We start from the raw sequence: 26856 nt of genomic DNA on the forward strand, positions 1-26856 counted from the left end.
GAAATAATGACCTGTTTCCTATGACGCCTTATTTGTGTTGACCTCTAAGGAAAGAGCGTTCGACCTACTAGATAACAAGCAGTTGGCATATTTTTAACGCTCTTGAAGTTGCAAAGGGGAGTTAAGGGCACAATGTACCCACGAATGCTCTGAAAATCTCACTACCCCTATGTCAATAGGGTTAAGTAAACAGCCTTGAAATATATCGAGTTCTTCCACCAATTTGTGAATGTGTGACCCAGCCTTCGATACCCGACAAATGCAGTTCAAATCTTTACCGACTTAATAAACAACGAGTACAGCATTATCTTCTACGATCTTGGACAAGCTCTCAAAGTAAATCAGAGGTGGCTGTATTACAGTAATGGAAACCTGATATAACGATGTATCAAGGTAGAATTTCATCGTTACATCAAAGATCGTTGTATCTGGTTTCCACTGTTTAAACAGGTCAGTGTTATGAGTCAGCCACACCCACCCCACCCCCCGGATATTTTAATAGCTCCTCTTTTGTTTGACCTGGATCAACGTTTCCCAACTTTGTTAAAAGCCAAGCACAAAAGAAGAAAAAAGAAAGAAAGAAAGAAGGAAAGAAATTTATTGCGTTCGACGTAGTAAGAGCGCACTCCTAATACAGATTTTAGTCGAGATCGTGTGGGACAACGTTAACTCAGTGAATGAATGGATCTAAGGACGAAGTATCTGGCAGCCACGCAGATTTTGCTGGGGCGTATGACATCATCACCAACTTGTCAAAGAGCCTGGGATAGAACAAACGCACTCCCTAATCTTTGATTGGTACAAATTATATCAAATAAAAATACCAGAAAATATACAACAGTTGATTGCGTTTGAAAAATACAAGCCACAATGCCTCCTGAAAAGAAGATGGAGTGGATTTTATATTCAAATACAGATATCTATAACACATGCGTGATGCGATAAAATTTTGCGTGACATTACTCTCGACTCCAGAGCTCTTCCCTTTTGCGCATGATTATATGACGTATCAAAGTCGAGCGGGCCTAGGGTCGAGAATGGCGTGACACAGAACATGACTGCACAATAATTTCCATTTTCTGCGAATTGTAAAAGGAAGTGCTTACCTCGCAGTTTGATTATTCGATCGCCGAGTTTTAAATTGAGTTTTGCTTTTTAGTGGCAACAGCACCCGTGTAGCGACGTCTGAAGAAATTTGGTAAGTACACGCGTAATGTTCAGCACATTTGATAGCTGTTTGCGTAGGAAAACATGTCTGCCTGAATCCGATCGACTTGAATGGCACCGATTATGTTTTTGGACTGGCTTCCCATAGTTGTAACACGGTAGAATTTACCTTCTCTCACTCAGAAATGACTAAAAGATTGTGTTTGCAGCGTTTGTCTTTTCAGTTGCTCTCTCATTCGAGGAAGTTTTGGTTGTCGGTCGAGTCTCAAAGTATCAAATGCCTCAGCAATGTTGTTAGCGTGAACTTGAAATTCCGAGGAATTGCCTCGCCAAATTAGTCGTCGGATTTTTAAAATTTGAGCCCTTATTGCGCTTGTTACCATTTTATTACTATCAGGCACTTATTTAGAAATCAAAATGGGGGATGAGAAAAGCAGTCAGACAGTCGGAAATCTTGGCTGATTTCCACATGCAATGCAAAGCGAATTCTGTCTTGCGTAAGAGGTCACGTTATTTATTTGATACGATTGTTTTGACTGATTGTGTTTTTGGTTGTAGCGTTCTACAATTTTAATACGGTCGAAGTGTAATTTGGATGTTTCATTTTTAACGTGACTAAATGGTTTGTTAATGATGAATTTCAAGTCTCAGTGGACAAGTCACGAAATTAGCGAATTTTTCTGTCTGTCAGCCACAGATCACCCAAGTATTATATTACTTTCGGCGAATACAAGAGTTGTTCGTATGCTATTACTAAAACTCTCAATTTGGGCAAGACATGGAAGGCAAGTTACTGAATCACTGATCATCACATGGTGTTGTTGTCTACCATTACATTGGGTTTAAATGCGTTTTCGTACAGTTTTTGGAGCCAGTCTATTAAAGTCTATATGTTGTAGACGTGTTAATGTATTCATTTGTAAGGAGTTTATTTTATATGCAAGAGCGAGTTTCGACGCACGTCTTGTTTACAAACTGCCTCCAACTCATTCTCTCATGAAATTATTTTATTTTGCCATTCCGACTTAACATCCTGAGAAAAGCATAACATACAAATGTTTTTCTGAAAACCATTGAACAATTATCCGGCGAAATCTTGCGGAATATCGGCTGACACTTAGCCGACGAGGCCGTAGACCGAGTTGGCTAAAATCAGGCGATATTCCGCAAGGTTGAGCTGGAAAATTGTTTTATTATTCAACACATTGATTGCAGAAAAGCTAGAGGCGACCTTTTTTTTGTTAAAAAAGGAAACTTGTAACATTAGACCGCGCGGGGACGTGCATGAATGAAAGTGGCAAAGAAACACCAAAGCCCATCAAAATTGCTGGTGTTGAGTTCGTGAGTCACATTGAGTGATCAACACTGGGAACTAGAGTCAAATTGAGCCCCAGGGAGGGAGGAGCGAGATAGTTTTTGATCTCTCTTTGTTGGAAGGTGGTGATGTAATGCCACCCCTCAAACACAACAAGACAACTGCAAGAAAAATGGAAGTGTTCCGCATCGGCGTGTTCTTTTATGCTTCTCTTCAAACTTGGTAAGGCCTCTTCAGTTGAGTCTAGGAAGAGGATATAAACTGAGTTTCGTGGGTGTGAGCTTGGCGGCTGAAGAATACCCCTCAACTTACGGTATCTTCAGACAAAGTTAATGAAATTAATGTGGCTAATTCAGTTTGATCTTTGAGGGAAAGGCGGCGGTGTGACAATGTTGTCGTTACCGGGTGGGTAACATGTGTCTGTTACTTACCACTGCAAGTTAGAGGCAACAGACAGACATTTAAACTCAATGCGCATCAGCATTGTTGCCATGATAAGGAAATTAGGCAAAGTAAGGTTTTTAAATTGATGTGTCATGCGCATGAAGTACACACAGAAGAGTACGGTAATTGGGGATTGTATTGTATTGTAAACTTTATTTATCCGCGGTACAGAATTCGTCAGCTTTAAAAATGCCTAATACTAATATAATAAAAATATTTAAATAAAAAAGGCTGCTTTCCACGAATGCCGTGCCTTACAGTTCTTTGAGTAATCGTTTAAATTGCCTAATGGACTCTGCTTCCCATAAGTTACAAGGAAGACTGTTCCAGAGAATAGCGCCACGAAACGAAAATCTGTAATAAGTAAAACAAATAAGAACATAAGAAATCTCACTCATGATCATATACAAAATATTTGAAAATTAAAAAAATAATTACAATAATAACGAATTATTACAGAGGTAACAGTCCGCACTTTTTGTTGATAAGATTAGTAAGGTTCGCAGATTTAATCCGCCTTATGGAAGTGGGTAACGTACCAGAAGATCTTACAAAATCATTTAATTTGGACCAGATCACTATGTAGTTATGTTTACCATATGCATGGAAAGTGGTGGCGGGGGGGGGGGGGGGGGGGGAGACTTGTTTAAGATTCGAATTGACCGTTGACCGGCGCATGATCTTTCCAGTCGTACTTAATAATAATAATAATAATAATAATAATAATAATAATAATAATAATAATAATAATAATAATAATAATAATAATAATAACAATCTTTATACAGGGAGAAAGTAATTTTCAAACTGAATTGAAATTAAGGGGAAAAAAGCTGAAGATAAACAAGACATTAAGTTACCTCAAGCGTCACGTCCTCACATCATACAGGATTCTTAATGTCACGTAAATGTATTAAGTCACGCCGGATCCATCACGTCACTTAGTCCAACGCAAATCGCGAAGCACGCGGTTCCTCGAGCCCCAACGCGCGCAAGCTGCGCGGGAGTGAGCAACACTGAATACCGGCAGGTGCAGCAGAGCAGCCTTAGTTCCAGTCCCTTTTCTCCTCTTTCCAACTTCCCAACTACACCTGCCGTGAAGACTAGAAAATTGCTCAAAAATATAGCTTTTTATTGCCGGTTTTCACTGTCGATTTTTGTCACGCCATTAAAAAAAAAAGTCGAAACCATTCCATGAAAGAAGTCAAGAAATTGACATGTTTTCGATGATAAGTAAATAAGGAATCTGTCCAAGCGTCAATGCAAGGTCTGTGCGGTATTCCGTTCTCGAGTTATTTGACAAAATGTTTCACACAAATTTATAGAGCTTTTGGCGGCCGGAAATAAAAAAAAACCCTCTGGAGTTCACTTTTCCAAAAGAGAGGTTTGTTTTCCCTTGTGAATTTTCGAATGTTTAGATAAATGTTGAGAATGCTAAAAATCACTCGAAGATACGAAACAGCTCTGTCACGGCCGTCCTCCTGATGTCACGCACGGTGAGAACTCTGAAATTGAACTGGTCTGTTTTTAAAAAGGAAGTACGACATAGAGCTAAGAAATTGTGAAAAGACATATTTTTAGGTAATCTTTCCTTGAATGAAGGCCTCCCGGTTTTGAAATCCAGAATTTGGTGACGTCACGTGAAAAACAACGATTGCTTTTTTGTCCGCGACGAAGGAGCCACTCCTCATAAAGAGTATACCGGGGTGGCTCCTATTATTACTTAAAAATACAAATATCGATTATATGAATTTCAATTTCAATTTCAGTTTTCCTAAGCAACGGAGTGAGACAGTGATTCCAAAGCTATGGAAGGAAATTCAGAGTACCAACAAAGGATTGAATCCCGCAAACAGCGTCTAAAACTTTTTAATAAACTTGGAGATAGACGAGCAGAGGGAGAGGCGTATAGAGATCTAGCCTGGTCGTATTTTAATCTTAAAGACTTCCAACAAAGTATTGAGCATGGTAAAGAATGCCTAAGTATTGCTAAGGAAATTGGTAATAGAGAAGCAGAGGAAGAGGCGTGTACTATTCTATCCCGGTCGTATTACCATCTTAAAGACTACCAACTATGTATTGAACATGGTAAAGAAAGCTTAAGTATTGCTAAGGAAATTGGAAATAGACAAGCAGAGGAACAGGCGTACAGACGTCTAGCGTGGTCGTATTACCATCTTAAAGACTACCAACAAAGTATTAAACATGATAAAGAAAGCTTAAGTATTGCTAAGGAAATCGGAAATAGACAAGCAGAAGAACAGGCGTATAGAGATCTAGCCTGGTCGTATTTTAATCTTAAAGACTTCCAACAAAGTATTGGACATGGTAAAGAATACCTACGTATTGCTAAGGAAATTGGTAATAGAGAAGCAGAGGAAGAGGCGTGTACTATTCTATCCCGGTCGCATTACAATCTTAAAGACTACCAACTATGTATTGAACATGGTAAAGAAAGCCTTAGTATTGCTAAGGAAATTGGAAATAGACAAGCAGAGGAACAGGCGTATAGACGTCTAGCGTGGTCTTATTACCATCTTAAAAACTACCAACAAAGTATTAAGCATGATAAAGAAAGCCTAAGTATTGCCAAGGAAATTGGAAATAGACAAGCAGAGGAACAGGCGTATAGAGATCTAGCCTGGTCGTATTACCATCTTAAAGACTTCCAACAAAGTATTGAACACGGTAAAGAAGACCTAAGTATTGCTAAGGAAATTGGAAGTAGACAAGCAGAGGGAGTGGCGCGTAATGTTCTAGCCTGGTCGTATTACGATGTTAAAGACTTCCAACAAAGTATTGAACATGGTGAAGAATGCCTAAGTATTGCTAAGGAAATTGGAAATAGACAAGCAGAGGGAGAGGCTTGTGATGTTCTAGCCCGGTCGCATTACCATCTTGAAGACTACATACTAAGTATTAAACATGGTAAAGAAAGCCTAAGTATTGCTAAGGAAACTGGAAATAGACAAGCAGAAGGAGAGGCGTGTGTTGTTCTTGCCCTCTCTCATTGCAATCTTGAAGACTACCAACAAAGTATTGAGCACGCCAAACAAAGTCTTGACATCTCCAAAGAAATAGGTTATAAAAGTATGAGGCTGAACTCTTACCAGGTACTGTCAGACTCGTATAAAAGTCTTGGAGACCACAAACAAGCAATGGAATGGGCTAACCAAAAAAGAGAAGCAGAGTCGTCTTGCAGTCTTGGAGAATACAAAGAAGCCACTGAAAGCAACCTTGAAATGCAACTTACAGAAAAAGGTTTTGATGAATCATCAGACTCGGTGGATCCTAAAGAAGCCAAGGAAGGGGAAGATATATTCTACACGGCCGGACTTTCAAACGATAGTTCAGGTAATATTATATTATAGTATTATATAAATAATCCCATTCAGAGGATTTTCTTGTCTGTTTTGGGTTGGGGGAGGCTCTTTTAGCAGGGGTTTCTTTGAGGTAAGGGTCATATGTTTGGAGGAAACTTTACGTTCCACATTTCAGCCAACAGAAAAGTTGTATTTTGGGCGTGAAAAGTCGTCTTATAAATATTAAAATTCTCCGAACGTGACGATAGACAGGACAAAAGATCTCAATGCAATAGAAACAACGTAACTGAGAAGTATAAACTAGGTTTTTCTACTATGCCCATTATGAGATTATTGATGCCCTTAAAATGAACATTGGCCTAAAGCAAATTTTCGTGGGCTTATGCACTTGTCTTGAGAACACCAAACATGATTGCCTATAGTTTTTAATTGATGATGAGTACTACTATCCCGTGAATTAAGGCGGGAGCCCATGATTTGGAGCCTCTATCTGTATTAACTTCTTGGGTCAAACCTTTCGTGAGTTTATTTTATCTTTAACTGCTTTTCCCACGAAAAGGTTTGCTTTATGAATTTTGAACCATTACAAGTTTTAAATTGTTATTGCTATTCTTTTATTGGGTATTTGAACTGTGAGTTTTCCTAAGTCCCCTGAGACCCGTTGTAAAAATTAAATATACTCGGGTAAGGGTTGATTTCCCTGAGATTTAAAGTAACCTATATAAATTAACTACACAGTTTGAATGGTAGTCTCTACTTAAACAATAGAGCGTTTTTGTCGAGGGCTGATGGTTGCCCTGCGGACATTGGATGTCTTTTTTATTGTTGTTTTTAAAAACGAAATTAATGTTAGCCTACGAATTAAACTTCTAGGGCTTATAGTTGAATATTGTGCTACTTGAAGAACATCAAATTGATAAGGACAACTATCAAACTGACAGACGCGAGACAGAAATATTCTTGTTTTTATAGTTCACCACTAAAATATTTTAAAAGTCACTGACACTGGTCTTTCCCATTTTACTGCTCAGTTCCAATTTAACCTCAGTTTAATTTAAGGTGAAAAGTTGAAATAAGAAAGGACAAATATCCAACTTACAGGGGTAAAAAAACCAATACAACGAAAACCACCTTTTTGTTACTAAGTAATGAATTGCATGCAATCTGTCCTGGCATTTTCGCCCGATGGACACTTTGCCCTGATAGCACAGCGCTGATAGTGTCTCTTCGCGGATGGCTTGTATCACAACACGTCTTCAATTTAAAACGATCAGGCTTGAGGGAAATTTTGTAGTGAACTATACTCGATGTTATTGTCGATCGATCGGTGTAATGACAATCACAATCAACAAAATTTTCCATGTCTCCGATGGTGTTAGGTTGTGTTAATTAAATTTGGTGATATTCGTCTGCGAAGGAAAGCTTTCAGAGGAAAGTAAGCGTTCGTTACCACCAACACTCCTTGTCAGGTAAAAAACCCGTTATACACAACGAACGATTTCTACTAACAAAATTATGAGAAAGTGTGTTTTTCCTGTTAGGAGTCCAGTCAATAGACACAGTAGAGAAAGAAACGTGAAATGCACGAGGGAGACTAATTTGTACGTCAGGGAGAAATTCTAAATTTTACCTAGGATGAAATGAGAGGATGAAACTCTCCAACCACACGCTTCAAACTGTGGTTAAATAGTTACAACTATTTTAAAAACATCTACTAAACCATGTGTGTATTATGTATTTTTTTTTTGTAACATATTTCTGCAATAAGTACCAAGTGAGATCAAAGCACGAGGACCAAGAGCGCAGCTTGCCTATGTAAATGCGTTGAAGACTGGAAAAGTAAAGGTGCACCGTGCTAGAATCATGCTGATAGGCCAAGATCGAGCGGGAAAGACGAGTTTGAAGAAATCCTTCTTAGGTCTGCCATTCGACCCTTATGAGCAGAGCACTGATGGAATAGAGGTTGACCCATCAAAGTTCGAAATTGACGTTGATCAAGTGAAAAACTGGCAGCGAACTGACGAGAAGTTAAGTGTGTCTCAGTTTGCAAACGACCTTGCAAAGATGGTGGCTGCTCAGATTGCAGAAGATGAAACAAGTGTAAACCCTGGAGCTCAAGATGAACCAAAGCAGATGACATATCAAAAGAATGAGGTTGGTGTCCTGACATACATAGACTAGAAAAAGAATTTTGAGATTGGAGTGCGTAACTGTACGATGCAGCAACAGCACAATACAACACAATGTAATGAATACGTTACCGCCGACCGGCAATGCAATACAGTACGTTAATAGTTTATAAGTTTTTGTTTTATTATTCTTACCCAGCTTGTCAAAGAGTAGTTTAGTAGCCAATATTTTTGCCTTTATGAATGATGTTATTACCACTGAAGGTTTGTTTCGTTATGTTCATCAAAGTACGTCTCTATGGTAACGTTGGAAACTAAACTGAGGTCTTATTTTTCCGATTGAATAGTCTGGTTTTACCGCCGCTAAGGAAGATGAGTCTGTGGAGAAAAAATCTCAAGTGAATCAGGTTGGTTACATTATTTTTAAAAGAAAAAAAACGTAAGCACATCAAAACAGAAACTATTGTTAGACTATATCGAACACATTTTTTCGGTTTCAGTCAAGCTCGATGACCTGTACACGAAAAATTTTTGCTATGGAAGTACAATGAAACTAAAGGGGTCATAACGGTAAAAACAAAAACAAAAGAAAAAAAACAACGCAAAACACAGAAAGTTTTGTTTTTGTTTTATTATTCTTATCCAGCTTGTCAAAGAGTAGTTTAGCCGCCAATATTTTTGCCTGTATGAATGTTGCCACTGAAGGTTTGTTTCGTTATGTGATCAAAGTAATTCTCTATGGTAACTTTGGAAACTAAACTGAGGTCTTATTTTTCCTATTGAATAGCCTGGTTTCACCGCCACTAAAGAAGATGACTCTATGGAGAAAAAATCTCAAATGAATCAGGTTGGTTACATTATTTATAAGAAAAAAAACGTAAGCACATGAAAACAGAAACTATTGTCAGACTATATCGAACCCATTTTTTCGGTTTCAGTCAAGCTCGATGACTTGCACACGAACAATTTTTGCTATAGAAGTACAGTGAAACTCAAGGGGCCATAACGGTAAAAACAAAACAAAAAACCAAAAAAAAAAAAAAAAAAAAAAAAAAAACAGAGAAAGCTTTGCATAAGCGTTTGTTTGAAATTCATATTGCACCCTACTAAACTAATACGTGAATTAACTTTATCAAGCTACTTTCAGGAATGTCATCATAGCGTTGATTACAAACGAAGCACTTCTGAAAGGATGACTTGTATTGCGAGGGTCTCAAGTTAAAATCTTCTTGATGGATTGCTAACACATGAAACCCTGCTTCAAATCCTAGGTGACCCTTTGGGAAAAAAAAAAAGGCAAAGTAAAGTGGTCAAACTGCGGTCTTGATTGATTGATTGATTGACATCCCCCTCAACTGAAAAGCGAGTGACGAAAGTAGTCGCGTTCGCTTTGGTTTCATTCCATTGTGCCTTATCACTAACTAAGACCAACTAATAAAACTCGCGTTACTTTTCTTAGAGGAAAAACCAACCCTGACTTCTTCACACTCATTTTGTCACGCTTCTAAAATATTAGAAGCATGTTCCACCTTCTAGTTCGGATTGGATTATTGTCTCGCTTGCCTTTGTTATGATTGATCACAATGATGACTTTGGCTTTGCTTTAAAAAGTCCTTTTCAAATCGCTGTACTAGACGTAGCAATGTCTTCTTATGAGAATATCGGGGCATTAGGATTAATGATTGCAAGCGAGATTGACTAACAGATATACAGACAGTATTAACTAGAAGCCAGTGTTTATATATTCCTAACGATTGTCCATTTCTTCTTGAACTGATAAAAACGCAAAACCGTGCTATAAAACAGATTAAAGAATAGTTTTACCTTTTGAGTCATGTAACAGACCAACAGCTACGATATCTTAACCACCCTAAAAATTGCTTTCAGGATCCTATCAGGGAAAGAACCACACCTAAATTTGCGAAAGTCTTTGAAGCTCAAACTGGGCGCCACAACGAGAAAGCAGCTAAAGAATTTGCATTGAATTTCGACCCTACTTTGCCTCCGGAGGAATTCACAGATCTTCTCGTTCAACATTTAAAAGGTTTAAACCTGCCAAGTGATTCAACATCAGTGAAAAACCACATGACTCTAGACCTTTGGGACTTTGCCGGACAGCATCTTTATTACGCTTCCTATCCAGTGTTCTTGTCATCACGAGCAGTTTATATGCTGGTCTACAATCTCAGCAAGGGGTTAAAGAACATTGCTGAGCCCTGTGTCAGACAAGGTGTTAATAACATTCTTTTAAGAAACCCAAATGGCGAAACAAATTTGGAGAACTTGTTGTTGTGGCTTGTTTCAGTCAGAAGTATGTGTTCAGCAAAACCAAATTTAGTGAATGACAGAGACGAGGCTGGCAAAGAGCCATCTTACCTACGTCCCCCTGTGTTTGTCGTGGGAACACATGCTGACAAACCTTTCCAGGACATTAAGATAATGGAACAGCTGATCCAGACGGTGCTTTCTCGAAAAGACTTTGATGGTCACGTAATCCGGCCATTTTTTTCAATTGATAATACGCAAGGGTCATCAGGGGCTGGCGTTCGTACACTTCAGGAAAAAATGATTGAAGTGTTACAGCAAGAGCCATACATGGGGGAGGAGGTACCACTTCGGTAAGTTTACAAAATAAGAACCAGTTGCAACATCGCGGCGTTTGAGTGCATTAAAAGCGCACATAGTTGACCGTTGTTTTCCTTGATTATTCAGTAACTGAATATCAAGGTGAAAGTTGAGATATCTAGAAGCTGTCTTTAAATGACAATGTGATAGTAATAGGGAATGGACCTCAAAAACTTGAAAAGTTGCGTGTGTTAGGAGAACAGAAAGGGTAATTTATCAAAGACTTTGTAGTTTCTATAGACAGAAAGCGTACCATACGGGCAAAAACATTCCTCTACTTTACATGCCAAGACAGCTGAAAAGTCAAAGCTACCAATATAATATATATATATGTTGCATGTATTTGTAGTATCTCCCTTCTTTGCCCTTCAGGTGGTTTAACTTTGAGAAGGTCATTAAGGCTTTGATTGCCAAGAAGACGTATTACCTAAACCTGGAACAACTCCAAACTATTATCCAGGAAGTGTGCTTTATCGGGAATGAGAACGAAATTGCCACCATGTTGGATTTCTATCACGACCTCGGAATCATCGTAAAACACCACAACATTGTTATACTACAGGCCCAGTGGTTGATTGACGTGTTTAAACAACTCATAACCATCCGTCCATACAACGACATGGTAAGAACCTGACAGAGTAAATATTAAATGTAAAAGGTGAGCAGCCGCGTGCCTTATTCTTAGCTGCCTTTTACGGTTGGGTGCCAAGGTGTGTTATCTAGGGTGGAAACCTAACAGGTTAAAAGTTTTCGCAGTGAATTCTGAAAGAATTAGTTTGGTTGGAGACGTTTGAATATTTTTTCCCAGTTTAATTCTTTTTAGAACAATTCCTATTTCAAAATTCTCGCATGATGATTTACAAAGTTAATTTTTAAGCATTAAAAAAATCTTCCTATATCTTAAAAACAGGTCTGGCAAAAATAGATTACTATTGTAACATCAAATTCAGCGAGCCCTGATATACCATGCCAAATTGTTCCCATATAAATTTCTCAAAAAGTCACAAAGTTTCGTGGCATTTTGCGCAAAGATTAAAAAAAGAGTTGTTTTCTTAAAGTGCATACTTAGCGTGTCGCAATCATTTTCTCGTTTTTTTCCGTCCACCTTTGTACTAGATAAAGGCAAATTTATACACTGCATGAGATCCTTTCCAATGAAAGAAGACCTTCTGTAATTTTTGCCCTAGAGTGCTATGGCCTTAATGAAGTGTTCACATTCTCTGCTTCTCATAACCAGGCGTTGCTACAGTTGCTTGATTGCTAAAATAGGCTGTCTTCTGAAACAAATTGCCATCGATCATTCTTCCCAAATTTGGCCCGACGTTCTCATGAAGTAAGTCAGGTGCTTGTCTATCATGATGTGTCTTGCTAAGTTCTTGAGTTTCGTATGGAAAGGTTACTACAGAAACTGCGACTTTGACTCATAGGTACTTCTAATTCAGTTCTTAAACTGATAAATAATACATAACGTCAGTAGCGAATAAATGACATTTCGTTCAGGTGAATAAATCTTGGTACCCAATGAAACGCCAGGTGAGGATCTTAATGATTTTGATGTGAGTTCAAAACCCTTTTTGATCTGGGGTCAAACACTTGCATTTTACTAGTAGTAGCAACTCACAACAAATAACACAGGTACGACAATTAATCCAATATAAGAAATGTTTAACGCAAACAAGTAAACCTTTTCTCTTTATTCTGACGACTTGCATATTTTGCATCTGTGAATGTTCCTGAAGGAGCGCTTACTGATGTCTTAAAAAGCAAATAAAAACAGAAGCATTTCACACTTTTTTACTTTTAAACACTTTTTTACTTTCCCCCGTCGGTCATTCATGATCAGGAAATATTAAAATGATTCAACTTAAAACGAAAAACCCATGCAAAGCAGCCCCTCAAACTTAACTCGAATTAAGAATTGAAGCAAATGAGATTCGTTTGCCGCACCCTGTACGGAAGTAGTGTATGCAATGTGGAATTTGCTCTACTCAAATGTGTGATGACAGCAGCTGCTCGTCTATGGTATCGTTTCATATTTTGTGTAAAGAAACAAAGAATCGTTTGATAAATTCAGTCCTGTCTATTCACAACTTTCTTTTGAGACATTATGATCATGTCACAATCTCGGACTTCGTGCTTTTTTAAACACCTGGAAACAATAAAAGCGCTTAGCCTGAGGACTTCTGTTTCTTGGTTTCTGGAACCCCTGACCTTGATAAAGCACCTGATTTCGTTTTTGAAAGTACCTTAAATATAGCTCGCGTCAGCCAATCATAATTCAGAAATTTATCAGCAAGTAGTATGATATCTCTAAAACAGACCTAAAAATAAGATTGTCGTGTAAATCCAACTTGCTGTGTCGCACATTACTAACAGGATGCACTGCGGGTGTGCTTTATATAGGGTGTTCAGCATTTTTCTTTACGTATTTTACTCATCAGTAAACATGCAAGAACGTTTCCTTGGTGTTTTTAGATGTTAAAAAGGCCGTGAAAGAGCGTCCCAAAAGGTCCTCCTTATTGATGTTGTTTTAATTTTTTGACAGGAATCTAGACATTCCAAGTTGTGGAGAGACATGGAAGAAACAGGTGTCCTTAGTATGCAACTTGTTGAACACGTATTTTCCAAGTATTGTGAGCGAGGCTTACCCAAGGAGGACATTTTGAATATGATGGAGCATTTCGGATTGCTAGTCAAGTTTGCGAGGTCTCCAAGTGATATACATTACTTTGTACCAGCGCAACTGAAGACGCCACCTAAAGCCCTTCGAGAAATGGAACCCTCGTTGTCCGACCCATGCCCACTGTATCTTCACTTTATGGAGGGTTTTGTTCCTCATGGCCTCTTCTTTCAGCTGGTGTCAAGGTGTTCTCGACGGTGCCCTGCTAATGGATTCACGCAGCCTCCGAAATTTTATGAGGGAGCGGCGACGTTCTTTCTCGCAAAAAAGTTCAGGTACCAACTGACCCTTTTTTCCAATAAAAGGTTCATCAAGGTTGTCCTGAAAAACCAGACAAAGCAAGACGATCAACTCTCTCAGACTGAAAAAGAAGAGGTAGCAAGTCTGGTGCGAAGGTTTCTGGAAGATGAATTGGAAGATATGAAACAAGAGCTACCCTGGCTGAACAATTTAAAGTATGAATTATGTGTAGAGTGTCCTTGCTGTCCGGAGGAGGAAACCAAATGTGGAAACCACGGCCAAGTCTCTTGTGCACATGAAGACTGCATAAGCCTTGTCAAAGTTATGCCTAGAGGGTGTTTAAGCTGCTGTTCAATTTGTTGTCAAACACCGAGCCTCCCCAGACTGGAAAAATGGTTCTCGGTAAAAGGTAAAGGCAAAATGTCCTATTAATGCTTAAAATAAGATGAGCTCTGGATCAAGTATTGAAATGATTCGATGACAGTTTATCGCCAATCAGTTGAAAGGTACCAGGAAAAGAGCTATCTTCCCAGTACTCCTACTTGTTATAATTAATAACAAGAACCATTATCAACGAAACTGACAGGTTCATGCGTACGTCCACTATGAGTTGCATATTTGGGAGAACGAGCAATACATTCAATCTTGGTTGTGATGAATTAGGTATCCCTAAGTCTTATGAATATCACAAAGTGCACTACTCTTTGACATTGTCCGGCGCGTGAATACTGATAATTAAGAAATCAGAGCTTTACGCAAGGTTGATGGCCATAGCAACCAATTTGACAGGGAGCAGCGTACAACGGTGAGGTTTCAGATTCTTTCCCTCTTGGGCAAAGCAGGAAAGTCTTGTTATCCCATTCTCATCATCTCACTTGGTCCTACCTCATTTTATCTTACCTCATGTTATCTCTTAACATCTAATCATATACCATGTCACCTCAACTCATCTTATCTTATCTTTTATTGTCATCTTATACCATCTATCCTCACCACGCACACATCATCTCATTTCTTAACCATTCGTCACACCTCGCCTCTTTTCATCTCATGACAAGCCATGTCATAAAACATGTTATCTCATGTCATGTTATGTTATCTCATTTCGCCCTTTCTGCAGCTGCTCATCCTGAGAATCTCCCTGGAGCTGAGGATGTATGCAACGCGAAAGTCCCAGGAACTGATAGACTGTCAGCTAGCTGCGGATCGGATCAGTTTGCTAGAGAGGAAGGGTGTTCACCGAGAACAACTCAGGTAGAGTGAGATGGTCAACATTTTTGACAAAGAAACAAAACATACTTCGGGTTAAATGTATAAGCAATGAACGATACAACACAGACTTCTATTTGACCTCCGAAATTATGTGCATTCACCTAAATTAGAAACGTTTGCCATGAGACTAACGCTCGTAACTAGTATTTTGGAGAATTTAATTGTGGAACAACTTAGTTTTAGTTTAAGCCACATCATTATTTTCCCCTGTCAAACACGATGCTAGGGAAAGAACCATTACGACTTTAATATGTAAACTGTTAAAGTACAATTTTGAAGAGCTAATATGAATATTTACAGTTTTTCAAGTGTAGAAATTTAAGCATTTTACACGCACAAATAGTATTCTGCTCACCCGCTGCCAAAAGGCTAGAGATTTCTTTTCTTTCCTTTTTTTTTTTTTTTTTCGATTAAACTTTGTCTTATTCAAAATAATAGATCTTCAAAAGAAGTCAACCATGATTCTCTTTCAGGAGGTACATCCTGCTTCTGCTGGTAAATCACACAGTGAACCTGGGCAATCTTGTGCCTCCCTGAAAGTTTCTCTTTTGGCTAGCGAATGGAGGTCGTCCAAGGGTGGCGTGTCTACCATTAACAGAAAGCTTGCTGTACACTTTGCAGAACAATCAACAGTAGAAGTCACTCTCTTAGTTCCTCAAAACGTCTGTAGTGAAGAAGACAGGAAAAAGGCAGAAAGTTGCAAAGTTGATATCGTTGAAGTACAGTGTCGTACAGGCTTTAATCCCCTGGATTGTTTGATATCCCCACCAAAGAATCTAGCCATTGATGTTTTAATGGGCCATGGGGTTACACTGGGTAAGCAAGCCCAATTCATTAAGGAATCTCATGGTTGTAAATGGGTGCAGGTAGTGCATACTGAACCTGAAGAACTTGGACCGCACAAGATATATAGTGGAGCCATTGCCAGAGCTGAAGAAAAGAACAAAGATGAAGTAGACCTGTGCAAAAAGGCTGATCTTGTAGTTACAGTTGGGCCGAAGCTGCTGGCAGCCTTTTCATCCCAGCTGCGCTCGACTGAGAAGCATCACTCTATTTTTCAGCTGATCCCAGGAACGTTCCGTGAATTTTCAGATATTAAACAAGTCGAGAATGAGATCAACAGATTTAAGGTGTTGACCTTTGGCCGAAGTGATCCCGAAGACTTCGAGCTTAAGGGATACGATATTGCTGCCAAGGCAATAGCTCATTTGGCAGATAGCTCTTATCGTCTGATCTTTGTAGGTGCATCTGATGGCAAGCAAGACGAAGTCGCTGCCAAACTACTCCAGTTCGGAATTTCGAAAACTCAGCTGATCGTGAGGAGGTATGCACAGAGTGTAGAAGAATTGAAAGCAGTCTTACGTGAAGCCGATCTTGCGATCATGCCATCCAGAACAGAGGGCTTTGGCCTTACTGCTCTGGAAGCCCTGTCTGCTGGTCTTCCTATTCTCGTGAGTTCCAACTCGGGTTTAGGAGAGACACTGCTTAGTCTGCCACTTGGCAAGTCGTTTGTGGTAGCATCGGAGGATCCAAAGGAATGGGCGAACAAAATTGCTGTTGCTCGTCGGAAGCAAAGGAAACAGCGGCTCAAAGAAATGCAAGCACTGCGGACGAGCTATGAAGAGAAGTTCAGCTGGGAGGAGCAATGTAAAGCACTAGTGGATAGGATGCGGAAGATAGCTCATGGTGAGAATGATTTAAGACATAAAGATCACATGCTAGGGCGACAATAGAGATAATAAATAACAAAACCGTTGCAAAACGTCAAGTGCTTATTTGATACAAATTGATGCCACGAATGCTAAGGTATTTGTATCAGACAGTCCCAACACCTCATAATGGAATCGGTATCAGTCAGTACTTGGCATTTTATAACGGTTATCTTGTTATCTGACATGGGATCAGTATATCAATACATTTTATCTTTGTAAGTCAACTGTATATATGAGAATTATTTAAAGTTTTAATCGGTGAATAGGATTTCGAAATTTTGTAGAGATGTATTAAGAAGTGTAGTAAATTTTTCTCACACGAACATCGATGCCTTGTCTTCATTTCACAGCTTCTTTCTTTTTTTTCTTTTTTCTATGGCAAGGTCTACTAACCCTGACGTCTACAAAGGCTTTCTCAATGTCCCTTTCAAGACCGATTATCTTCTCTCGGAACTGAAGGAGAAAAAAAAAATTGAATATCATGGGTTAAGGCTGGCCAGGAATAAAGGCCGTCATTTCAACTGGCGACTTAATTTGCTTATTTGCTGAATTCCTGGAAAATACCTGACCGTCTCTATCGAGGAAAAATTTCGTGCTTTCGACAGCCGCAGCTACGGCCTTGCTATGCTTGAGTGAAGAAAATGCGGTCAGACTAAAGCAAAATTACACATGCACTCAAAACGTTAATGAAGACAATCAATATTGTAATTTTGTAGATCAGGGCGGAGATTCAGAACTGATGAGATGGTACACACTCTCCCGAGAAACATTGATCAGAATGCGAGTCCGATTGACTTCTAGAAAATTGATAAAACATTTAAGAAACCGTGAACCTTCTGGAGTATATATTAACAGAATTCTTAAGACATTTCCAAGGAGAAATTTGAGACAAAAAGGGAAGAAAATTTTGAGAAATTCTGTTTCTTGATCCTAAAAGAACATGGCAACCTCGTGTTTATCTTGAATACATTTTTTATACGACACTAAATGATATATCCAAATTTGGAGAATATTTTTGGTCAGTCCGTTTTAAATTATTCTCAAGGATTTACTATTAAAATGGATTTCTTAGTAATTCATTGGAAACAAACAGATGTCCATAATACGCCCATTTTTTCCCGTCAATTTAATTTTTTGTACACTCCTAAGCCATTTCACTGTCACGTTGTGCTATTGCAATAACAATAACTAATATTTCCTTCATAAGAATAGCTTTGTGGAAGTATTAGGTGACTAATCTCTCAAAGCCAAGTGTTTTAATACTGATGTCACATACTCCACAGACCTAAAGTATCAACGCAAGTTTACAAAAAATATTGATTACAGGTTCTCTTTAATTCATTTATCATGTTGTTAAGGGGTCGACAGACTAAATACGCATGTTGCAGCTTAATTAAGAGAAACGTTATTAATTGCTTAATACAGGTACTTCAAATGATGATTTGGTTGAAGATAGCAGGGCTCCTACTAAATCCAAGGAGGGATTGTCACACAAAGGGAAAAGGAACATAGAAGATACAGGTAGAAGTGTCTGAATATTTGTTGTTTTCGTGAAATAATACTCATTATTAACAACTTTTTACATGGTTTGATGGTGCAATATCACGCACATAAAACAGAAAATGTTACTTAAGAATATCTTACTTTCACTTGCACTTAATTGTTGGAAGTTTCTTATTAGGAGGCTAATTTTCCGGACTGCATCTCTAACAAAGAATTATGGACTTTGCTTGCGGAAAAGTAGGTACACTAAAGAACTGCTGAGTCGTAAGATTACAGGACAAAGGTTAAGGACTCGCGTGGTCAACAAAGTACAATGTACCGAAGTACCAATGTCCAACTAGAATAAATTAAAATGAAAGCCTTTGTTTCGAAATCTTATGCTGGTTTGTAATGTATCGAACGATTAGTCCTTTTCTGTTAAAAGAAGATATTGACTTCCTAGTTTAATTAAATACAATAAATACGACTTAGTGATATATTCAAATTTCAAGAATGTTTCGTCTTTTTGGAAATATTCTCATGGATTTAGTTTTAAAATGTTTTTTTTTTACGCCTTAGTGGATGGGTACACTCTGAAACTGACGAAAAAAATGAAGAAACTTTTTCTAATGTTTTAATAGTTTTTATTGTTCATAACATGTTCATGCCTATGGATGGCAAGAAGAACTGGGCAAACGGAGCTGAGGAACAACTGAACAAACCAGAACCGCAAACGAACGAACAAGCGGAAGTCCGAGTGAACGAACTAGCGGGTGAGCGAACGGACAGCCGAATGACCGAGTTAATGATCAAACGGACCACGGGGCGTTCACCGGCGAAAGGAACGAACGAAAGACCGAGTCAGGGACGAACTCACAAAACTAGATGAACAGCTGAACGACTGAAAGGACAACCCTTTGGTTTGCAGTCATAAGCGCTTTGAGGTTGCATTAAAATATTAGAAAATCGATCCTTATAAGCGCTTATGACTACAAACAAAAGGATGCGTTATAATCAAGTGGAGCTTCAAAACATTTACAAGGACTAATACGGTTTTTTCTTACTCTTCAGCGAAGCAAAGTTTATTTGATGTCGAGCAACTGCAATGTTATCCTAGAAACGCCATCAGGATGACTGACGTATCAAGGAGGTTGGACGATATTGCTTCAGACAAAGGCTTCATAGTTTCTGACAATGAGGGATTAGGAAATTGCATGTTCTACGCATTGTCAGAACAAATTTTCCTTGTGAAAGGAATTCAAATCTCTCATAACGTTTTGAGGCAGCGCACAGTCCAGTATCTCGAAAGGAACCCTACACTAGTAAGTAGCTGAGAGTGAAGGGGCTTAAAACATGGGGACTTTCTCACTGTATCCTCACTTTCAGGAAACTGACTGTCAATTCATGACCAAAATGCAACATAAATGAAATATAGATTATAAAACAAAGTCATCGGAAGTAGGATTCCAGCTCAATACATCATTTATTTTGCAGGAATAATGAATTGGACAGCTATTTTATTCCAAACATTAGACATTAATAGAGACTCTGAGAGTAGTTACTGTTCATTAAATTGGTGCACTGAGGTTTCACGAAGGGTTATTGGAGCTAAACTGAAATATTGTCAGAATATATATTTAGGGCATCTCCCCTTCATTCTTACAGAAATGAGTGAGATTGACCTTCTGATCATCTTCGGAAGAAAGTTTTCACGATCAACCTTAAGAAATGGTCAAAAAATAGAAACAAATTCCTTGCTAGACACTGCCTTCCTCCTTGTGAGCTGACATGCGCTCCAATCAAATATGAAGCCAACCTCATTCCCATGGTCTCTCCTCTTCCCGTCCAGGAGAGACCCTGGGAACGAGGTTGAAATGATGCTTATTCTTATTATTTTCTTCTCTTCAGTCAGATGGGACAAAACTGTTGAATTTTGTTCACGGGTATCAGTCTTGGTCTGATTACCTAAAAAAGATGTCTGCAGATGGGACGTGGGGTGATCACATAGTTCTTCATGCTGTAGCAAACTGCTATGAAACATGCATTCATGTGATTAGCAGTCTGTCACCCAATCATGACGTAACCATCAGCCCAGAACAAAAACGTGATGTTGAAAGCAGCAACCGACTAATCTCGTACCCAGATCTCCCACGGTCAGGCGGGGGGAGATCTGGTAAAGTTCGATTTGAGGCCCGGAATACGGGCCTGCCCATCATCCTTTGTCCACCGTGCTGAATGGCCGCCGGCTCGTAACTGTGATCATTCCTGGTGAGGTTTTCGCTTTCGAGGGTGCTCTTTGGAACGTTCTTCGGTCGAGAGGACAACAAAACTTGAAACTTAAACCAAAACGAAAAAGGCAACAGGAGAGATTGAAATCAACAAGCGCGGTAAATCACTTTTTTACTAAGATTAGTTCCTACCCTTTGTGACCACCTAGACCATCTTTGTAATGAAAACTGTTCCAAGAACAAATCCATCGTAATTGTGCTTTCTCCACTCAAGATCAAAGTGCTTATCGACGATCAATTAAAAAGACTTAAATCAACCGGAGTAAGCTGTACCAGTTTTCGCCTTAGATGGTAACTGTATTGAAGATACTGTAATTTACAGGCAGGGAAATGTCACATAATTTTTGTGCACCCCAAGGTAAAGGTAGCAACAGACAGTGCAGAGAGTTTTTGTTGTCGAAGCTTTATCAGAAAAATTTTGTGGTCGTTGTTGTAGATGAGGCACAATAGAGTTACTGATTGGCATCTTGGTGTTAAATTTCGCATTGTATGTTGTTTTTTTGCTTTTTTTTTTGTTTTTATTTATTTGTTTTGTTCTTCTTTTATTAAGCTTGTCCTGTTTAGATTTCTTCCTCGGTTCAGTATATCTCGAACATACCTTAATTTACACAAATGTAATTCTCTCTTGTACATCCTAGGCTCTACAAACATTTCCTACATTTTCTAATATCTCAATAAAGCTCAGTGTCATTTCTTTGTTTACTTAAAAGTAGGTGGTGGTCAGCTAGAAAGCCTTTGCTACTTTGACCACCACACACATTTTATAATTTGTAATGTATTTATTTTTATCTTGTAATCATTTGTTGTAATACTTTTCTTTCTATGTTAATGTTGTGTAAATAGTGTGAAATAAATGAACCATGAACCATCCTAGCCCTAACACCATGCTACTGTCTTGGTTATATACCAGCAAACCAGAAAGACCGGTCCGTGTAAATGGTAGGCGCCCAATTATGTCCAACATTAAAATACCGAGTACACCCTTGCTGTTTTAAAGGGTTTTTTTTTTCTCAAAAATGGAAGTTTGAATTTCTTTTGGGAAATGGAGGTACCACATCTGGATTTGGGATCTGAAGAATGTTTGGTTACTTGCAACATGTGAGCAAACAGAGCAAGTCCCTATGAGTTTCCCATTAGAGTTTTATTTGGTAGTGATGAGCTTTCCATTTCAGTGGTTCTTGATTCACCTTTATCACATAACACTTGAAAAGTTTTCACCTGAAATTTATGTTAAGTTTAGGGGACATGCCCCCTCGACTGCTTCTTTGATGACAAATTAATAAAGGTTATAATAATATTTTACACATAGGAGTCCACAGACTCGAAAATTAGAACCACATAATACACAAGTCTAATAATAGTTGACTCTTGATATGAAGAACAAAGGTCATTATCTGCATTTGATTTGCAAGGCACAATGAGCTGCTTAAATAATCATTGTTGTACTGAGCATTGCATTATTTGTACATGCATAGAGGATGATACACTAAGAATAATACAAGGTTCTTTATGTCCAAAGCAGCTATCTTGGTGCTTGGACACTCACCTCTGATGGGATCCTTGATTTCAGCAAAAAAAAAATAATAACAATAATAATAGGAAGGTGTGAAGGTCTTTTGGGCTCATAAAAGTAGCAAATGGCAGATAAATAGAAAACAAATAAAAAAAAATATTTCCACTATTTGTTTTCCTGTGCATGTCTGTGTGTTCTAATGAAATGTCACCCATTTCTGCAGCAAAACAACAGCTTTCACAATAAGCTGATCTTCAGTAACCATGAATTCCTAAGTATTCCTTAACCATGGCCTTCCACAGCCAGGAAACAACATTTAATCAAACTGTCAGACACAAACCCACTGCAGAGAAGTGGTGGGGAAAAGAAACTTTGAAAACAGTGTCTGTCTTGGATGAAAATTCCTTGTTGATGCCAATTCCTTGAGCAAAAAAAAAATTTCTTGTATTGATATTTGCACCCATGTCAGGTCCTAACTTTTCTTAATATTAAGACCAGCAACACAAAATTATGTTCAAGGACTTTTCACACAAGTACACAAAAAATATCAGAACAGTGAACCTTGAACCTTTAAGCCCCAGTAGTGATCAGTATCAAAATTTCTCCTAATATTTATCAATACACAATCAAGGAGAGGTCATGAGATCACCAGTGGTGAAATTTCTTGATATTTCAACAACCTCCCTATAATGCTACTATGAAAAATGGAAATGTAGAGACCAGTAAGGAGAAACTGTATGTTGACACTGAGGCTTAAAGGTTAAAAGCTAATAAATACAGAGCCATATTGTTGGTGATTATCGCAGCTTCTTTTATGCTTCGTCCTTCCACCACCCCATGCGTCAAAAAGGGCTTAGTTACTTGAGAATCCCTTTTTATTCAGCCTTCTCATTATCCATTTTCTGGTAATTATATTGTCTTATTCTAATGGAAAGAATAACAACATCCCAGTGAATGACTACAGTTTTTTCTTAATTAATTGCATCTTTGTTCAGGGGGCACAACTTCAGAGTACAGCAAACGAGGAACACTTTCCTCAGTATTCCCTACAGCGAAGATTGTTGTCATGACAACAACAGCAACAGAAAAAGAACCAAACTACAATCATACAAAGTTTGAATATGAAAGATTTATGGAGTACTACAAAGGCCCTCCTATCTTAACACAAAGTAATGTTGACCAGTTTGATTACATATTTTCACCCATAGCAGATGAACCTTTCACCACCAATGTCAAAAATTAAGCCTGTCAGCCTATTATTTACTCATCATTAGTACTGTGTGGAGTTGGGGGTGCCTTTTTGGGTGGAAAGCTTGGGGATCACCAGTTCTACCTTACTCCCCAAATTCCTCAAAATGCACTTTTGGCTCAGTCTCATTCTCTACAGACTGACAATGAATATTATGTGCCACAATCTTTGGGAATGGGGTTTGATTCTCATTGTGTTGGAAGGATAATAATTTATTCATTTTGGTCTTCCCGCAAACTATGGAAAGTTTTTTCCAAGAAAGTGGAAGAGATGGGAAGCCTGCTACATCAAAACTTTACTTTAACAACAATCATATTGGTGCAAATATTGAAGAAATGCAACCCATCATGACAGATTAGTGTAAATACCCCAGAAATCTGTGCAGGGGAAAATTTTGCTTATAACCACTTTGGTTTTGGCTTTTGTGTGAGAAGTGCAGCTGTTGTGATATCTGTTGTCCGAAATGACTGTCATTGCTCTTAATTATGTGTTGAGCTGTGTCCAGCTGTTTTAGCCCTTGAAGATATTCACATCACTGATAGGAACTTTAGGAACTTGCTTCTCCCTAGAAATCAGGTGGAAGAAATTAAGACAGAGTTAACAAGAAATAAAGGAGAAACTGAGGCCAGTAATAACTATTTGTATCAGAGAATGTGCTAAGGATTAACAATGGAAGTAGTAAATGAAGTGTGTTTAGTACTTCAAGGACTCCATACTAATGATAAAATAATGGAGAAATTCCCCTTTCTTGAAGAAAAGAACAATGGCAAAAAGATTCTAAAAACTATAAGTGATGTCAAATCCAAAGAGGCATGTCCTCCTTTTAAAACTACTTCTTTTCTAAAGCCTATCACAAGCATAGACCTGCAAAACATTAGGTGGTGCAGACATGTAAACCAATGTCCCCATTTTTATTTTAGAGGAAGGCTAGTTTTATATTTTGGATCCAAATTTTTTTAACTCAGTAGGTGGGAGAGAGGGGATAAAATTAAACTAACTACACTTACATAAAGAGCCCTAATCGGTTCAGACAAGGTGTTCTCTGTTGTAGTACGGGTTTCATTACTATTATTTTGGCGGTCATAAGTCGGACATTTTTCATTTCTCTTAGCTGACAGCTGAGCTGAGGGGTGGGAGGGATATTGATCTCACCAGCAGATGAATAATAATATTGTGTGGACACTCTATCAATTTCTCCAAAGTCCTATGAGAGATGTTGTATGGATCTTGAAGGAATAAGCACACTGGTCTGAAAGGACTAATATTATATTATGAAGTCTCTTACTCAAAGTCCAGTTCAATTTATAGAAGGAAAATAGTCTTTTAGCAGAAGACAAAAACTGAAAATATGCTAGCAAATGCGGCGCGCGTGTTCAGGAACTCAAGGTAAAGTATTTTGGGGAAATTAATTTGCGTTTACTAAATAAATAATCATTTTAAAAAAAATCATTTTTTGTTAAGAAATACCCCCCCAAAAAATATATGACTTACCTCCATTTTATCCCCAAAAGTAAGCAAGCTTATATCCATCGTGTTGGAAACTTGTGTAATTTGGCAAGGCCGTTTGAACGTTACTGCAAACTCTTTTCGGCTAAAGTCGCTGTTGTCTTCCGAAAAAACAATTTCTCACTGTTCTCTCCCCACACAAAGGGCATGTATGTACTAAAACGTCGCATGACAATCTTAATCGGAGCGAAAACTTTTCCGTGTTTTTGTTTCTTCCCCGAACTGAGCGAAAACCAAACACAGAAGGAAAGAGCCAATCACAGAGCAGATTAGAATGAGGCATTCTTAATTCTGGTAACCAACCAGAAATGGCGTTATATCGAACTTTACCAGATCTCACATTTCGACATTCCCGAACCGACGACTGAGATCGGGGTACGAGATTAGCAACCGACTTGTGCTGGGGCACTTACACGAGCACCACTATGTCAGCCTTCGACCCAAACCAGGTAAATGAGCTTCACAGTTAAACTTCGAAATATAGGTATTGGCAGATACAAGCTAGTCGGTTTGACAGCCTACGAGAAGATAACCAAGGCCAAACTAAACGATAAATTGGATAAATTTAATGCAAGCCAAACGCATATCTAGTTATTGTTACTTGTATCATCTGCATAGAATTTCGATTAGTTTACACTGTAAAATATCTCGAGGGTTACTTTTATTTTTAAGGCATTTTTACAAAAATTTATGGATGCCAACTTTCAAAATGTTTATACAGTCAACAGTCAACAGTGTTATAACAGAGGCCTTTAGGACCTCGATTTAGTGCGGTGCGTAATATCACCAATTTATCCTCGCCGCGTCTTCATTCCTATCCACAATAACAAGATGTCTTTAATGCAAAGGTGTTTGCAAGACAGAACTTAACTGTATTTTTTTACAGTTGAAGGGTTTGATACGTAGTGAAAAGGGGTGTAAGTGATAGTTTGCCACAAAAATTCGACGCGCTCCAAATGACCTTTTTCTTTTACAGATTGTTATTTTCATGTTTAATCTAAATGTCTAAATAAGTAAACTAAGGCTATCACTTATTAGCATACCTCAGTGACCGACTATCGCGTAACGCGCAATCTGATTGGCTACACAGGTGCCGTCTATCGATCGATAGACGGCAGTTTGTCAGAGCGCGCGCGATTTAGCATGCATCATTGCACAAATGTATCAAAATAATGAAATAAAAAGAGTTTTTTGCTTGATAGATCGATTACTGAGGTATGCTAAAACAATTAGACGGCTCGCTCTCGGTTTCTATCGCCTTTGATAGTTGGCTCGGGGCTTCGCCCCTCGCCAACTATCAGCCGATAGAAACCTCGAGCTCGCCGTCTAATTGTTAAATATGCTACGTATAACGTAGTATTAATTGGTAAAGACGACACCTTCTGAGGGTACTAAAAATTAACCAAAGTATCTGTCTTGCTTATGTACGATGAACAGTATGAACAGTATGAAATTCGCATTTTGATTGTTGTAGCGGAGTTTGTAAGAAGAGTATGGAAGTGCGAATGACGTCATTGAGAGTTGTTACCTGCGCGCGTGATCAGAGTCTTGAGTCTACTCAGAGTGACTGGTCAATAAAGTTTAGCAAACTTTTTTGGCGAGTAGCGGACAAACACAGGAAAACTTTTGCAGCAAAGCAAAATTTGTCCGATGAAAAAATTCCTTCGCTGACCGTTGCAAGTGACCTCAACCAGGTTAAAAAAAGCTAAAACTTTGTTTTGATTGTGAAAAGGAAGAAACTATTTGTCCAAACGTGTTGTCCATAGAAATCCTGTAATGGCGAGTAATCGACTACAACTAGCAGTGAAGCGACTGACATCCTTTAACATTTTGAGATCAGAAAATTCCATCGTCTTGCTATTCGTGAACGGCTCGTAGCGTAGCGTACTCTCTTCTATTCTTTCTTTCTCG

At 38.5% G+C, this 26856-nt stretch overlaps 2 protein-coding genes and 1 long non-coding RNA gene across 10 annotated transcripts in view; 2 read left to right on the plus strand and 1 right to left on the minus strand.

Annotated features, from left to right (window-relative positions):
• The first annotated feature begins 1048 nt into the window (after positions 1 to 1048).
• The window catches only part of LOC146485511 (uncharacterized), a 79422-nt gene continuing 53614 nt past the window's right edge, over positions 1049 to 26856 (plus strand). For 2 of the 8 annotated variants that reach the window (XR_014863378.1, XM_085103367.1), the window contains exons 1-14: positions 1049 to 1198; positions 4696 to 6280; positions 8018 to 8403; positions 8726 to 8785; positions 9166 to 9225; positions 10266 to 10996; positions 11376 to 11625; positions 13549 to 14332; positions 15044 to 15177; positions 15669 to 16881; positions 18333 to 18428; positions 19461 to 19711; positions 20298 to 20507; positions 25331 to 25394. Coding sequence is in view for 5 of the 8 variants with exons in the window: in XM_085103367.1 (XP_084959493.1) it covers positions 4735 to 6280; positions 8018 to 8403; positions 8726 to 8785; positions 9166 to 9225; positions 10266 to 10996; positions 11376 to 11625; positions 13549 to 14332; positions 15044 to 15177; positions 15669 to 16881; positions 18333 to 18428; positions 19461 to 19711; positions 20298 to 20507; positions 25331 to 25394 (5785 nt within the window). In the remaining 3 variants the exon portion in view is untranslated. Of the gene's footprint in view, positions 1199 to 4695; positions 6281 to 8017; positions 8404 to 8725; positions 8786 to 9165; positions 9226 to 10265; positions 10997 to 11375; positions 11626 to 13548; positions 14333 to 15043; positions 15178 to 15668; positions 16882 to 17290; positions 17386 to 18332; positions 18429 to 19460; positions 19712 to 20297; positions 20508 to 25330; positions 25395 to 26856 lie in introns of those variants that run through there. The other 6 variants (XM_085103368.1, XR_014863380.1, XM_085103369.1 and 3 more) reach the window with 6 other exon arrangements.
• The window catches only part of LOC146485512 (uncharacterized), a 124288-nt gene continuing 98517 nt past the window's right edge, over positions 1086 to 26856 (plus strand). Inside the window, exon 1 of the mRNA XM_085103378.1 lies at positions 1086 to 1145. The gene's annotated coding sequence lies outside the window, so the exon portion shown is untranslated. The remainder of the gene's footprint in view (positions 1146 to 26856) is intronic.
• On the minus strand, positions 23048 to 25321 carry LOC146485513 (uncharacterized). The gene is made up of 2 exons (XR_014863405.1): positions 24931 to 25321; positions 23048 to 24004 (listed from the first exon to the last, which is right to left on the minus strand). It is a non-coding gene; the product is annotated as an uncharacterized LOC146485513 (long non-coding RNA).

The sequence above is a fragment of the Pavona decussata genome, unplaced genomic scaffold (genome assembly GCF_977016875.1).
Source record: "Pavona decussata unplaced genomic scaffold, jaPavDecu1.1 SCAFFOLD_26, whole genome shotgun sequence".
Taxonomy (NCBI): Eukaryota; Metazoa; Cnidaria; class Anthozoa; order Scleractinia; family Agariciidae; genus Pavona; species Pavona decussata.